Below are 13,855 nucleotides of genomic sequence, written 5' to 3'. Positions count from 1 at the left end.
CGCCTCTCGTGCACCGCTGATAAGGCTGCCTCCTTAACGCACACCTAAAATTCGAATGCAATGTTTTTGTGGATGTGGATTTTTATTTTAAATTCGACAAATATTCAAAATTCTATTTTTTTTTTGACAGCCCTAGAGAGTACCCCAGAACGTAATCAACATAATCAGCGTTGTTATGTTCAGCATGTGCGGTCTTTCGCTGAACGTAATCAGCGTTGTTTGCGTTCAGTAGACAGCACGCGCATGCTAAACGGAATTATGGGATTGCCTTCTTCACAGAGGATACATGCTGTTCTGTATCAAAATGTGGTTGACTTCAAAAAAAAAAAAGATGTAAACAATTTTCACTTAAAAACTAAGTAACATTGGATTAAACATTCATTTTTTTTTAAAGAAAACCGTCTGAAATTGTATATTCTTGTAAAACATACTCAACATAATCAACTTCGAAAGTTCCTGACACATGTGCTGTACAAGTGTAAGTGTTCCTGCTTGGCAGCGCCTCACTTAAACAGTCTGATTGTGCTGTGTTCTGTGTGTAGGTCCACTAGATGGAGGTCTGGAGGAGGAAGAGGAGGAGTGCATATCAGACGCAAATGAACTCACTGCTAAAGAGGAGTTTTCAGTGGAGGAAAACTTTCCTGTTGACTTTGAACCAGACAACCTCACCTGTGAGGACATGGAGTACTTTTGCGGCAAAGGTCAGATATTCCTAACGCTTCTACTTCTACCATATATAGCACAACCTCTCATGTAGAAGATCTATTAACCAAGGAATTGTTTAGATATTCATCACAGTGCATATTCTATTGAAATGAATTGTAACATTCAAAGAACTTCAGTTTTGCTAATTGATTCCCAGCTGAAGTCTGACTCGGAGGCGTCTCTGATCACCGGTTTGATGGCAGTTTTAAACCAAAGCTTGAACACACACTGTTTTGGCTGGGCTCGTAGGGGCATGGGAAAATCTCCAGCAACCTCTGCGTCCAGATTTGGATTGACTCCCTTTGATATCCGATTCTCACTATGTACCTGAAAACAGGAGTTTGATCTAGGAAATGGCAACCAGTGCGCTGGCTAACTTTAGTGATGTTCTAGCCAGGATTTACCATGGGGAATGAAACATACTTGAGCTTTTATCGCTTAAAGGCATAGTTCATCCAAAAATAAACATTCTGTCGTCATTTGCTCGCCTTTATGTTGTTCCAAACTTGTATGCCTTTATGCATACAAATAATGAGATGTTTAGCAGAATGTTGACACTGCTCTTTTTCATACAACAAAAAAGGATTGGTACAAAATGAATAGAAGAAAACATAAAAGTTGTCTATATGACTTCTAATATGCTATATTTCAAGTCTTCTAAAGGCATACTTGTTGGTTCCTGTCTGTCTCATGATCAGTATTGATGTTAAACATGATATGATGCGTCTTGAGACTTTACAGATGTAGTGGAGGGGTCAATTTTCAGGACTTCTTTTATGGTGTTCAAATGATGAGATAATTCAGACATACAGTATACTACCATTCAAATGTCTTAAGTATTTTTACGTAGAATGTAGTATTTATTCAACAAAGATGCATTAAAATGATCAGAAATGACATTAAAGCAATTTATAATGTTACAAAATATTTATATTTAAATAAATTATGTTCTGAACTTTGTATTCATCAAAGAATCCTGAAAAAGAATGTATCACAGTTTCCACAAAAATGAATAAGCTGAACTATTTTCAGCATAATACTTAAAAATGTTTTTTGAGCAGCAAAGCAGCATATTAGAATGATTTCTGAAGGATCATGTGACACTGAAGACTGGAGTAATGATGCTGAAAATCTTTATTAAAAAAACAAAACAGTTATTTTAAATTGTAATAATACTTCACAATATTACTGTCTTTACTAGGCGCGTTTCCATTACCCTTCAAATTGCGCAAATTGAAATTGCGAATTGAAAATACGCCTAAGGGAAATTCGTCAATTTCACAAAAACGGCCATATATCGCAAAAAAGTTTTTACGCTCGCATGAGGTGGTTTTTCAGGCAATGCGAAAAAGGAATAATTCGCAAAACTGCAATGGAAACAGCTTTTTCGCATTTACAGGTCACATGGCGTATGTAAAAGTCATATGATCATTCTTCAATGTACTATAACCTCCAAGAAACACTTCATAAGTGGCCGCGCTCCAGTATAAGGGGCTTTCCCTACTATTAATGCTTAGACAATTTACACTGCACACGTCTGCGGTGCAATGTGGTTCTGATACGGTCACTGAAGCTGATTATGGCCACTCAATGTTTGTGTTTATGTTTTTATACAGTCTATGGTTTATTCCAGCCGCGCCACGCACGTTTCTGAAGCGGCTCTCTTGGCTGCTTCTGTAAAGATACACACATAAGCCTCCTTTGAATAAATATAGCCAAAATCCCACTAAAATCCGTTGCCATGACTTATCGCGAGAGGCAAAAGGTTATGTTTAAGTCTCATAACATTGGTTAATGGAAACGCCGTCATTTCGCAATACTTTTCTATCGACATTTATAAAATATCGCCAAAGTTTTGCGCAAATCTGTAATGGAAACGCGCCTACTGTAGGTTTGATCAAATAAATGCAGCCTTGGTGAGACTTCTTTGAAAAACATTGCAACAATCTTGCCGACACTTTTGAACAGTAGTGTACACATTCTCTGAAATGTACCAGTTTTTTTAAAGTCAGATTTATTTTTCAGCTCAATTTCTGCCATGATGTAGAAACAGTTTAAAAAGTATCTTGCAGAACAGGTAGGTTAACCTTTAGTTAAAGTGTCAACATGTTAGCATTTGGTTTAATAGCACATGATTTGTTAAGTATGTACAATAGGACAGCACGCTTGAAGTGTGTTGGTTAAGCATTTGCATCTGTATTTTGCCGGGTGTTTTGGACCTGATGTCTGTCTCATGCCAGTTCAGTTAGTTTGTGCCTTTTCTGTGATCTTTCTATTCCTTTTATGTATTGGTCACACCTGACTGATTTACAGTGTGTTTTAGTTCAAAGTTGTGAGTATGTCTGGACCCCCAGCACACCCCTCAAGAAACCCTTCTCAGGGTTCCCAGTTCTTCCTTTACTTTTCATTGAGAGGAAGCTGACTAAGTTGGTGCTTTGAATGTCCCTCTGCCTCAAACAGAAATGTTTTTAAATTGCATTTCTTTTAAAACCCACGTTGCCCAGAGGGATTTCATACAAGGTTTGTCTTTGAGGAGCAGAATCTTTTTATGTCTTGCACAAGGTGGGCTCCGTTTTAATGATTTTCCTTTTGTTCTACCCATAAAGGTGTAACAGGCGTGACATTTGTGAACCTTAGAACTAATGGCAGTTTGGCAATATTTTGTTTCAGGGTCAAATGAAAATCTTCATATGTGCTCTTGTTTCCCGCTGCTTGATTGAATGTGCTTGGAGAAGGCCTGCTGATGAATACAGTTTTACTTTGTTTTGTTTGTGGAGCTTTAATTCAGATTCTCAAGGGATAAAATACAGTATTGAGATGCTAAATTCAATAACTATTACTAAAAGATCCCAAGGTCATCTCTTCTATTTAGAAATTATTTAGGAAAAATGTAAAGACGTCACGTATAGTAGATGTCTATATAAATGTGTCGTTTTCAATTAACTGGTGGGATTCAGGAAAGAATCGCTTTGGTGAATCTAGAGATATAAGTATTCAAATGAGCTCTTAAATTACAAAAATAATTTGTAGGTTTTGACAGGGGTCGCAAACTTTAACATTTTTGTTTTAGTACCATGATATTATTTATTTTTGTCTTTTTGTTTCTTTTTATTTGTTTATTTACTGTATATTTCTTATTTAATTTTTATCTTTATTAATTGTGTTAATTTTTTAATTTCTGCATACTAAAAATACGAGAAGTACTATGTTTTTTGGACATGGTATTCTTTTTAGTATTTCATAGTACTCTGGAATATCCATCGTTCCCATGGTAAACATTTAAGTACCATGGTAACATCACAATACACTTTTGTAAGGCTTGGACCAAGGCAGTTTTTGAGTATGTACTTGTATCAAAGCCATTTGATGGCCTCTTTTGTCTCGTGCACCACCAAGTTTTAGCAAATCTCCTCTCTTAAGATTCCTTTGAACTTTTCCAAACTTTCCACTCTTTAACTTCCGAGATGCTTTAGTAATCTTCCCGTCGTCATACACGAGGGGTTTGCGTCAGATTTCTCAAGCTCCCTATCAGCTGCAATTCAGCTCTGAGTCTTCCGTGTCCTCAAATTCTTTGGACAAGTTCCCATTCTCTTCCCGTTAACGCACAGTACAAGCTCATCAGGTGTATTCATTTCCCCCTGATCCTCTGCTCAATTAGATCTCTTTAAAGCGCATTTAGCCCAGCGTCTGAGTGGCTTAAATTCACTCCACTTACGCAGAAGTGCTATGAATTGAAGACGAACACAATCCTGGTGGCATTAAACGGTTTATATGTGTTATTCCTCAGCTATAGGATGGCAGAGAGGGTTCTCTTGATTAAGTAAACCTTCTCAAATGAGATGGCGGGCTGTAATTAGCCCAAGCGGAGTCAAACGTCAGAGCTTTAAAAAGCAGTCACTCATCCCTGGGCCTTTATCTGTTCTGGAGAATAAGGTCTCCTGTGTGAAGTTCCTCGCTGGCAGGCAGTTGCTCCATGGCTGGCTCGTAGTTCAGTGGTCGTGTATCTTTGACGGCATTTGCAGACAACTAGCTTGTCAGGAGAACCTAAAACCTCCATTAAAAGTTTCATCCTATAATAGGTATTAAAAAGCTGTCTGAACAAAAAGAGGAATCGCCCGTCTTCATTAACTCACCAAGCCCTTATTAACTTTGATCGGACGACGGTGAAGGAGCAAAGAAGCTTAAATTCACAGAGGTCAGGCGGTTGGACGCCAACAAAATCTTGCCCATTTGCTTGAGTCTGAATCTGTTGCACCTTACAGCTCATGGTTTGAAATGGAATTAACCAGAATGCTTAAGAGAAATCAGAATTGGTAAATTCCTTACGATTCCCATATGGGCTGAAGATCCAGACTCAGCTCATATACGAATAGGGATGGTAATCATAAGGTATTATTTTTAAAGTTTAGGATTCTTTAATTTTTCCATTAACAATTCTTTTGAGAAATAAAAAAACTTAAAAAGCCCTCACCAGTCTGTTGATGCTTCAACTGATTTGCAATAATTGATTCACTAAAAAGAATCGGTTCATAAGAATCATTCACTTGGAATTGGATAACAGTTGGATAACACTGGTTACACGGTATGTTTCTACGGCAGGTACAGCAAGAACAGGCATGTAATGAAAGTATTTTGATTTCTGTATTTTTTTTTTTTATTGAACCAGATAAGAACTGCTTTTTATTCACAAGTACTTGTTTCACTTAAAAGAAGTGGCTAATAAGAGTAATTTGTTCAGTAATCAGATTACACTTTGCTCTGTTCTGTATGTTTCTACGGTGTTCCTTCTGTATTAGCAGCGTATTATAGTATAAGAATTGGTATTTGTATTTGATTCGCTATAAATAAGTGGCTCATAAGAGTAATTTACGCTGTACTGTATGTTTTTTTCTACGGCAGGGACAGCAAGAACAGGCATGTAATGAAAGTATTTTGATTTCTGTATTTTTTTTTTTTATTGAACCAGATAAGAACTGCTTTTTATTCACAAGTACTTGTTTCACTTAAAAGAAGTGGCTAATAAGAGTAATTTGTTCAGTAATCAGATTACACTTTGCTCTGTTCTGTATGTTTCTACGGTGTTCCTTCTGTATTAGCAGCGTATTATAGTATAAGAATTGGTATTTGTATTTGATTCGCTATAAATAAGTGGCTCATAAGAGTAATTTACGCTGTACTGTATGTTTTATGATGTTCCTTCTGCATTAGCAGCATATTGCACATTCAAGCGGCATTACAGTACATCATAAAAGTATGTTAATGTCTTTATTTTATTTAATCTAACTGGATAAGAACTGGTGCTTATTCTTGCTTGCAGTACGTGTTTAATTCGCTATAAAGAAGTGGCTCATAAGAGTAATTTTTTCAGTAATCGATGTTCCTTCTGCATTAGCAGTGTATTACACATTATACATTAATTTCTGTGTTTTTTAAATCAAACTGTATTAGAATTGGTTCTTATTCATAAGTATTTGATTCACTGTAAAGAAGTGGCTAATAAGAGTCATTTGTTCAGTAATCGGATTGCACTTGTTGCGCTGTCCTGTATGTCTTTACAATGTTCTGTTTGCCTTGCTATATTCAAGAACTGTTACTTAATGAAAATAATTTTATTTCTGGGATCCCTTCAGCTCGAGGAACCATCTCGAATGCCAAATCGAGTGTACGTCTCGAGGTCCCCCTTCGAATGAGACCGGGAGTTACGGGTGGTTAAATTCACGGTCGGGCGCCGACCGATCTGGCGAACCCGGGGGGCTACTGACGCGCGGAGGGTGGCATTCGAGAGGGCTCCTCGAGCTCAAGGGATCCCCTGAATTTGGTGGAGATCTGCCACCACGTTTGCAAGATAGTGACGCCATCGACCGTAAGTGCCCTGTGAATACACATTGATACACATTGCATTCAAAGGGCATTAAAGTGCGTGAGACGTGAATTTAAATTGTATTTATTTACAGAGGCATATTATGTCACTCTTCACTCTTCTCCAGTAAGTTTCGTCTGTGTGTGAAGACAGTAGCGCAAATCCGTGAATGAATGTTCCGAAGTGAAATAAACTTCAACGGAATAAAGTTGAATGGAATTGAATTGAAATAAAGTTGAATAAACTTCAACTTTACTGTTTAGTGCACTGATGTCAGACTCATTTTCGATAATATGTTTATTGTTAAATTGTTAAATGCCCTGCCTCCATTACATATTTTTGTCATTATAGTGTTTGTCACAAAAGTGTTTGATCACCACATTTGAGTGATCATTGCAAAAAATGTGTTTATGTATATATATTCTGTTTATGTATATACTGTATTATATATATATAGTACCAGTCAAAAGTTTGGACACACAAATGGGAAAGTGTCCAAACTCTTGACTGGTACTGTACTATAATATACACAAAGAATATCGGCCGATATATCGATATCATTTTTTTACTCCCTAATATCGGTATCGGTATCGCCCCCCAAAAAACCCATATTGGTCGGACTCTAGAATATATGTACTTACAGTATCTATGACTTTTCAGCACACTGTAGCTTGAAAGTTCAATGTCCAACACTAGTATCTGTACGCTGATATGCTCTGATGACATCATTCATAACATTGTGAAAAACCACACACAAAAAATAACTATTTGGTTTGTAACAGTAAGCGTTCACAAGAACCATCATGCATTATGATCAGTAAATCTTTTTGAAGTGTCGACTCTTTGCACATCACTCATTCCAATTCCCAGCAGCCTCTGTGGAACCAATTACCCTGAAACAGCAGAGGGGTTCCTCTCTGCGCCGACCCTAAACTGTTTGGAGAGGGTCTCGGCTTCAGTGGCATCATTGCACACTCATGTACCATGAAATGATTGAGACGCTTCCGTCAATGGCTTCATATGAAATGGTTTCGAAACAGCAGAGCGCACTGTGAAATGAAGTCCCTGCCGATGAATAGAGTGAGTCTAGCGCACAAACGTGAATAAACATGAAACCTGAGGCCTGTCGGAAAAGATGGGCCTCCTTGTTTGAAATAGAAGACGGAGGGAAATAAAGAAAAAAAGGCACCCCTGATAGTCCAGAGAGACAACCTTGTTGTCTCCTTGACAATTGAAGCTGCCCCCCTCCAAACAACTTCCTTTTCGCGGTCAATTTCACATTTATGGGCGCTGTGCTTGTGAACAAGTTTCAAACTGAAATTTACAAGCCGCTGTCACACTTGCTGCTATAATTGTGAGAATGCTGGTGTTATATTTTTTTTTGTAGTTTTACAGAAATTGTGAAATTCGACCTTGCTTCCATATTTTTCCATTCTTGTAAATGTTTCTTTTGGGAGCAGTTGAGTTGGTCTGCTTTTTTGCGGTTGTGAACTCTTTAAACCAATAGCGAATGTTGGCCTTGTTAATGAAAAGAGATCTCAAGAAAGCTGCAGAATAAACATGTTCAATATGAATTAATTGATCTTAATGACAGCATTGAGATTCCATTCTGCTCTGATCGTATCACAGCGGAGAAAGACTTGAATAATTATGAGTCATTTTAGCCCGTAGCAAGGTGCCACTTCCGAACAAATCCTTTGAATTCGGGCAGCCTTACAACGCTAGCCAGTGAACAGTGCGCAGTAGAATTAATTATGCTCTTCTTTGTGCCGCTTCCTCGCTAATCGGGATCTTCAGCTGCAGTAAGATCTATTCAATACATTTCTCCCGTCGCTGATGGTAAAGCGAGGAGAATATGGGAAAATGCTCATTTGCGCAGCGATAAGATGAAAGACACATCCCTTTAGCCCCGTTTGAATCTGTGCAGGAAATCATTCATTAATGTTTGTTAAGTATGACAATCTAGCCAGGCCAGATCTACATACTCCAGACGGCATCGCATGGAGAGATAACGCAGGCCAGCAGCAGCCAGAAGAGAGCACAGCCAGTTCCTGTAATGATGGGGAATTTATGGGCCTTTAAAGAGATAGTGCCGAGGCCTTCCACTAATCACACACTCCACCGGGGTGCTGGGTGGGATTTTGCTGGGTTATTTTCCTTTTTTCTTGTCCGTACTGGAGGCATTTGAATTTTTTTTGTAATCAGCTTCCGAGAGCTGCATTCCACTGCAGATTATTGGGCGGAAAAGCGAAACTGCAGACTTTGTTTGAGTATTTGTTGTACAGCTGTCTCTAGTTTTTACAGGGAAATCTGTTTATTTAACAGCAGTTCACTTTATAAAGTCCTCAATTACCACTGCTTTAAATGGAGGGGAAATATTGGCTTCCTAAGTGGCCACCAATCACCAAGCATAACAAAATTAGCACTTTATCTTCAAAACACACAGGATACATAATTCAAAAGTTCCCATTATTAGAAAACAATTCAACGAGGCAATTTTGGTCATGTAATATCTAGAGCCGTTTTTCTCTTTTTGCTCACATTAAGAAAGTATTTAGCTTTATTAAACATACAGTACACACAGAGGGAACAGAAATGGGTACATTGCTAACAACAGACACATCCAGTTTTACTGAAAAATAATTTTTGTACTCTTGATAAATGGATACCCAAAACCTTTACAAAAAGGTACTGTGGTGGTAACATTATACATTAATAGCATCAGATACTTCGATATACTGTATTCAGGACCATGCTACTGTGTGAGCATGAAATGCTCTTTATAACTATTTTACTTCATAATCTGATGTTTTCTTGGAATAAAATAGGATGTTCAATGAGAAAAAAATTGGGTAGATCCTTTGGGAATTGATTGGATTGTGAAAAGTTGTGTTATGTACCAGAATGGAGGAGAAATAATAAAAAAAGAGAAAAAAAATTGAATAACTGAAAAATTAGAGGTACTCATGATGCCAGCCAAACACAATAAAAAATGTTGTTTAATTTTACTGAAATATTTATTTATTTAAATTAATGTGTACTGCAAATTTGATTTAATGTTTTTTTATTATTATTATTTTTATATCTACTCCAAGGTGGGTGAAAAAAATATTATGGTACTATCACAGTAAAAAAAAAAAAATCACATTACCATGGTAGCGTGCCAAAATTATGAAAAAAAAAAACATGGTACCATATATTTGGTGCAAAATATATGCGGGGATATGACCGTTGAAATAGTTATTTTCAGTGAGAGCAATAGGCAATATTTATTATATGTAGTCTATTCTTTTAACCACGTTGTTTTTCCATTTAGAATACAAAATCATTTTTTAGCATACTGAATGCTTTTTTTTTTTTTTTTTTCCTGCACAGATACTGTGTTTATAGGTGAATTTTTCTGTGGACGTCTGTGCATGTGTGGTCATTCACTATCTAGACTAAAGTATTTGTCTATTTGATCTTTCTGTCAGTCTCTCTCAGTTTGTTGGGATTAGAAAGCTCAGATCTCCTTAAAATCACCCTCACCAGATTGACATTTTCAAGGGCTTCCTTGGTAGAACAATGCTGAGAGGAAGAGAAAAGCCAATATGACTTTGTGTCTACCTTGCTGCAGGAGCTGTTTGTGTAAATCGCCTATAAGCTTATTGACCCGCATGCATGTCACTGCCATTAGACAGAACAGAGGAGCTGCGATCTGATTGGCTGATTTCTCACTAACTCTATCCTAATGTCTGACATATGCATGCATGGTTGAACGCACGCATGCAAACAACATCTTGGCGCACAGATCAATCTCTTACTCTTTTTCTTTTTTAGACCAGTGAGCAGAGGGGCTGTAAACCTTATGTCTGTTCCACCTCATTTGACACGGATTTAAACTCTGTTTCGAACCCTAGTGAGCTGACTCTACAAAGACAGCTACCTTCCTAGGCAGCATCCTAATTGTCAGAAGTGACTGATTTGAAACGCTTTTCACAAGCAGCAATTCATTCAATGGTCACTCACACACATCACACAAAAGTCTTGGCAAGCTTAAAGTTCATTCCAATTCCATTAGGGTGACCATACGTGCCATTTTCCCAGGACGCGTCCTGGCAAGGATTTGTTTTGGCTTTGTTTTCCTGTTTTCATGCTTGCTGAAGGTAATGATCGAAAAGTAGTTTGACCAATAACATGCAAGTATTGTACATAATGGACCAATCATGGCGTGTGAGAAGGTGGGATCTATGGTCAAAGCGATGCAATTATGCGTACATATTAGGTGTGTTCGACTTAAAAGCAGTGCGGCTCAGACCGATCAGTGTTTGACATCAAAGTACCTCGAGAGCGTTTCGAAAGCATAACCGTCTGTGTGGTACTTCGATGTCATACACCGATCGGTCTGCACACGCAAACAAAGCCAAAACCTAGATATTTTAGGCAATATAGCACGTATGGCACGTATGGTCACCCTAATTCCATTATAGGCATTAGCATGTTGCTAAGCTAATGACTCAATGCTCTAATTAACATAAAAACACACGGCACACATAAATATTGGATTAAATACTTAATACACATAAATATTAAATCTAAATTAGTAAGTCCATCCGATAAAGATGGTTTTAGATGTGTTTGAAAGAATATACTATTTATGTATTTTTAAAATAATTTGAATAGTCCTTTTCTCCTTCTGATCTAGTTTATTTAATCTTGACATTGTGTACTAAGAATATTGTTGGTTCTAATGATAAATTGTTTGTGATGCTACACATTTGTAAGTTGCTTTGGATAAATGATTAAATGTAAATGTACGATTGGAGTTTGTTTTTTAAAGGATAGCGAATATGAAACTGTGTGATCGATGAAGTATGGAATTGATCTTGTGGACTTTTTTTTATCTTTATGAGTGCATGTATTTTTTTCTAGCCATATATAAAAAATACAATGTAATGTCCATTTATGTCAAGTGCTATACATCAGATGAATGAATGAATGAATGAATGAATGAATTATTTCTTATTCTGAACAATTTTGATTATTACTTCTAAATTAAAAATTAATGTCAAATACACAGTAAATTATATTTTAATATAATATTATAATTGAAATACAAAAAGCTTGTCATTTATTTTTTAATCCAATAAATGCAGCCTTTGTGAGCATAAACACCTTTAAAAAAAATTAGCGAAGGGAACACAAACAATTTTAAAATAATAGCAGGTCACATGGTTTCATGCTCTAAACTTCAACAATTAAAAAACACATCTTTTCCAAAAGCACTTTCTATCTAACTAGCTAGCTTGTTCTGCTCTAGCATTTAGCTTGTATTGGTTTTCTCTTGAATGAATCACCTCTGCTTGTTTTATTCTGATTTGTAAGTCACTTTGGATGAAAGTGTCTGCTAAATTAATACATTTAGAAAAAAGACTGTTGGAGTGAATATCTGGGGCATTTTTTTCCCTGAGCCCTGGTTAATTTCTGACCCTGTTATTTATCTGCCTGCTGAGAAGCAAGATGGATATTTAACATGGAGGAATGCAAAAATACAGGCAAGATGTGTCCCAAACAAGAAATAAAACATATGTGTGGATTTTACAAAGCGTCAAAACTATATTCTGTTGCATGTCAGTGTTCTTCATTTTATGCAGGTCATTTCTGTTGCACTGTACCTGCTTGGCGCAATGTTTTCCCGGCGGATTCCCTCCATGTTCCTGAAAGAAACTTCATCAAGCGGCTGTGACACTTGTTCCCTGCGAGGTTGCCTGGGCGATTGTGTTTAAAATGCATTGCAAACGGTGTTAGATAGAAGGCAGAAAATCCTTAATCACTGCTTAATTAACGAATCATCTTGTAGCTTCATTTCCTGAGCGGTAATTAAACAGTTCCAAGACGTTTCGTTACAGGGCTTAACATGTTCGCTGGAGATCAAGGTAGAGCCTTTAATGTTATCTCACTGCCTTCCCAAACTCGCTACACTGGAAAGGAACTGTTGATATTGCCTTTTGTTATCCTTATGGTAATGCTCAATGAGTATGCTAAGGAGCTTCTCAAGGCCTGACAATACAAATAGTGAGGCACTTTTTAGCGAGTGAGGAGGACAGAATGAATAAAAAAAGCTGAGCCCTAGCAGGAACTTGCATGCAGGAAAATAGGTCAGAATGACCTCATGTGCAGTAAGTAGGGCAGCGTGGCCCTCTTCTCTCGCCCGGGTGTGCAGAGGCAAGCAAGAAGCTGCGATCCTTTTGGCCATGTTTACTGCCTGCCTTTGAAGTGAACCACGTCTTAACTGGCTTAAAACACACCGTGGCGAGAGAATTTGATCTTTAGATTAACCCATCCGGATGGACCAGTGTGTGTTTGAGGACCATGGTGAAGGCCGTTCCACCGCGTTAGAGGGTCGCAGAGACACTGCCATGAAGCATCTGTACTCAAACTGTGACTCCAGTGTGCTTTGTGGGACAAAATTATCATCCATCTATCTGTCTATCTATCTATCTATCTATGAAAACAATTGGAAATGAATGAAGTATCAAGTGTCAATATAAAGTGTAGACAAAACATGTTTACAGCTTCTGTTAAATGTACAATCACAAATATATGATTTATTTATTGTGTTTGTAGGGGAAGAGAACGGCAACAGAGAAACAGGAGAGACAGAGATGGAAACAGACAGTGAGAAGACCAGACACCCCCCTCTGGAGCCAGAGGAATGGGACGGTCCACGTAAGTGCATCATATTAAAGCACAGTGTTTGTGTTATATAACCATGAATTTTGACTATATGTTTCATAATTGTGACTTTATATCTCCAGTTCTCAATTTACATTAAGTAGCTGTACAGACAATATGTTTTCTGACTTACTGTTATTTCCTTTTGTATGGAAGCCCTTTTCAAACTGACAGTGATGGACAAGAAAGATAATTTTGTGACATTGGCAATAGCAACTTGTAAACTAAAAGACATGATGGGCTTTTAGTCCAAATGGGTTGACTTTGAGGTAATCTATATGCTAGAATTATCCCAAATGTTGATTAGTTAAACTTTTTACCAATGATATTTTATATATCATTGAAATACTCTTGTTTTTTTTTTTTATATTTTGATATAGTTCTTTATTTTTGTATTTTCCATATTCATTTTAATTTAAATTAAAGTTTTCATAATTGTATTTTTTTATTTTAATTTTTTCTATGTCTATATCATTTGTATTAATTTTTATTACATTTTTAATTTTAGTTATTTTAATACATCAAGTTAAACTAAATGAAAATGAGAAATGTTACTTTGGCAACTAACTGATTATA

At 37.0% G+C, this 13,855-nt stretch overlaps 1 protein-coding gene across 1 annotated transcript in view; it reads left to right on the top strand.

Annotated features, from left to right (window-relative positions):
* Positions 1–13,855, top strand: part of LOC107666743 (zinc finger protein ZFPM2-like) — a 184,956-nt gene that overhangs the window by 49,164 nt on the left and 121,937 nt on the right. The window contains exons 2-3 of the mRNA XM_016458176.1: positions 543–701; positions 13,172–13,273. Of these exons, the coding sequence (XP_016313662.1) occupies positions 543–701; positions 13,172–13,273 (261 nt within the window). The remainder of the gene's footprint in view (positions 1–542; positions 702–13,171; positions 13,274–13,855) is intronic.

The sequence above is a fragment of the Sinocyclocheilus anshuiensis genome, unplaced genomic scaffold, assembly GCF_001515605.1.
Source record: "Sinocyclocheilus anshuiensis isolate Anshui unplaced genomic scaffold, SAMN03320099.WGS_v1.1 scaffold267, whole genome shotgun sequence".
NCBI lineage: Eukaryota > Metazoa > Chordata > Actinopteri > Cypriniformes > Cyprinidae > Sinocyclocheilus > Sinocyclocheilus anshuiensis.
The sequence above is the reverse complement of the archived record's forward strand: the minus strand, read 5'-3'. Positions and strand labels throughout refer to the sequence as shown.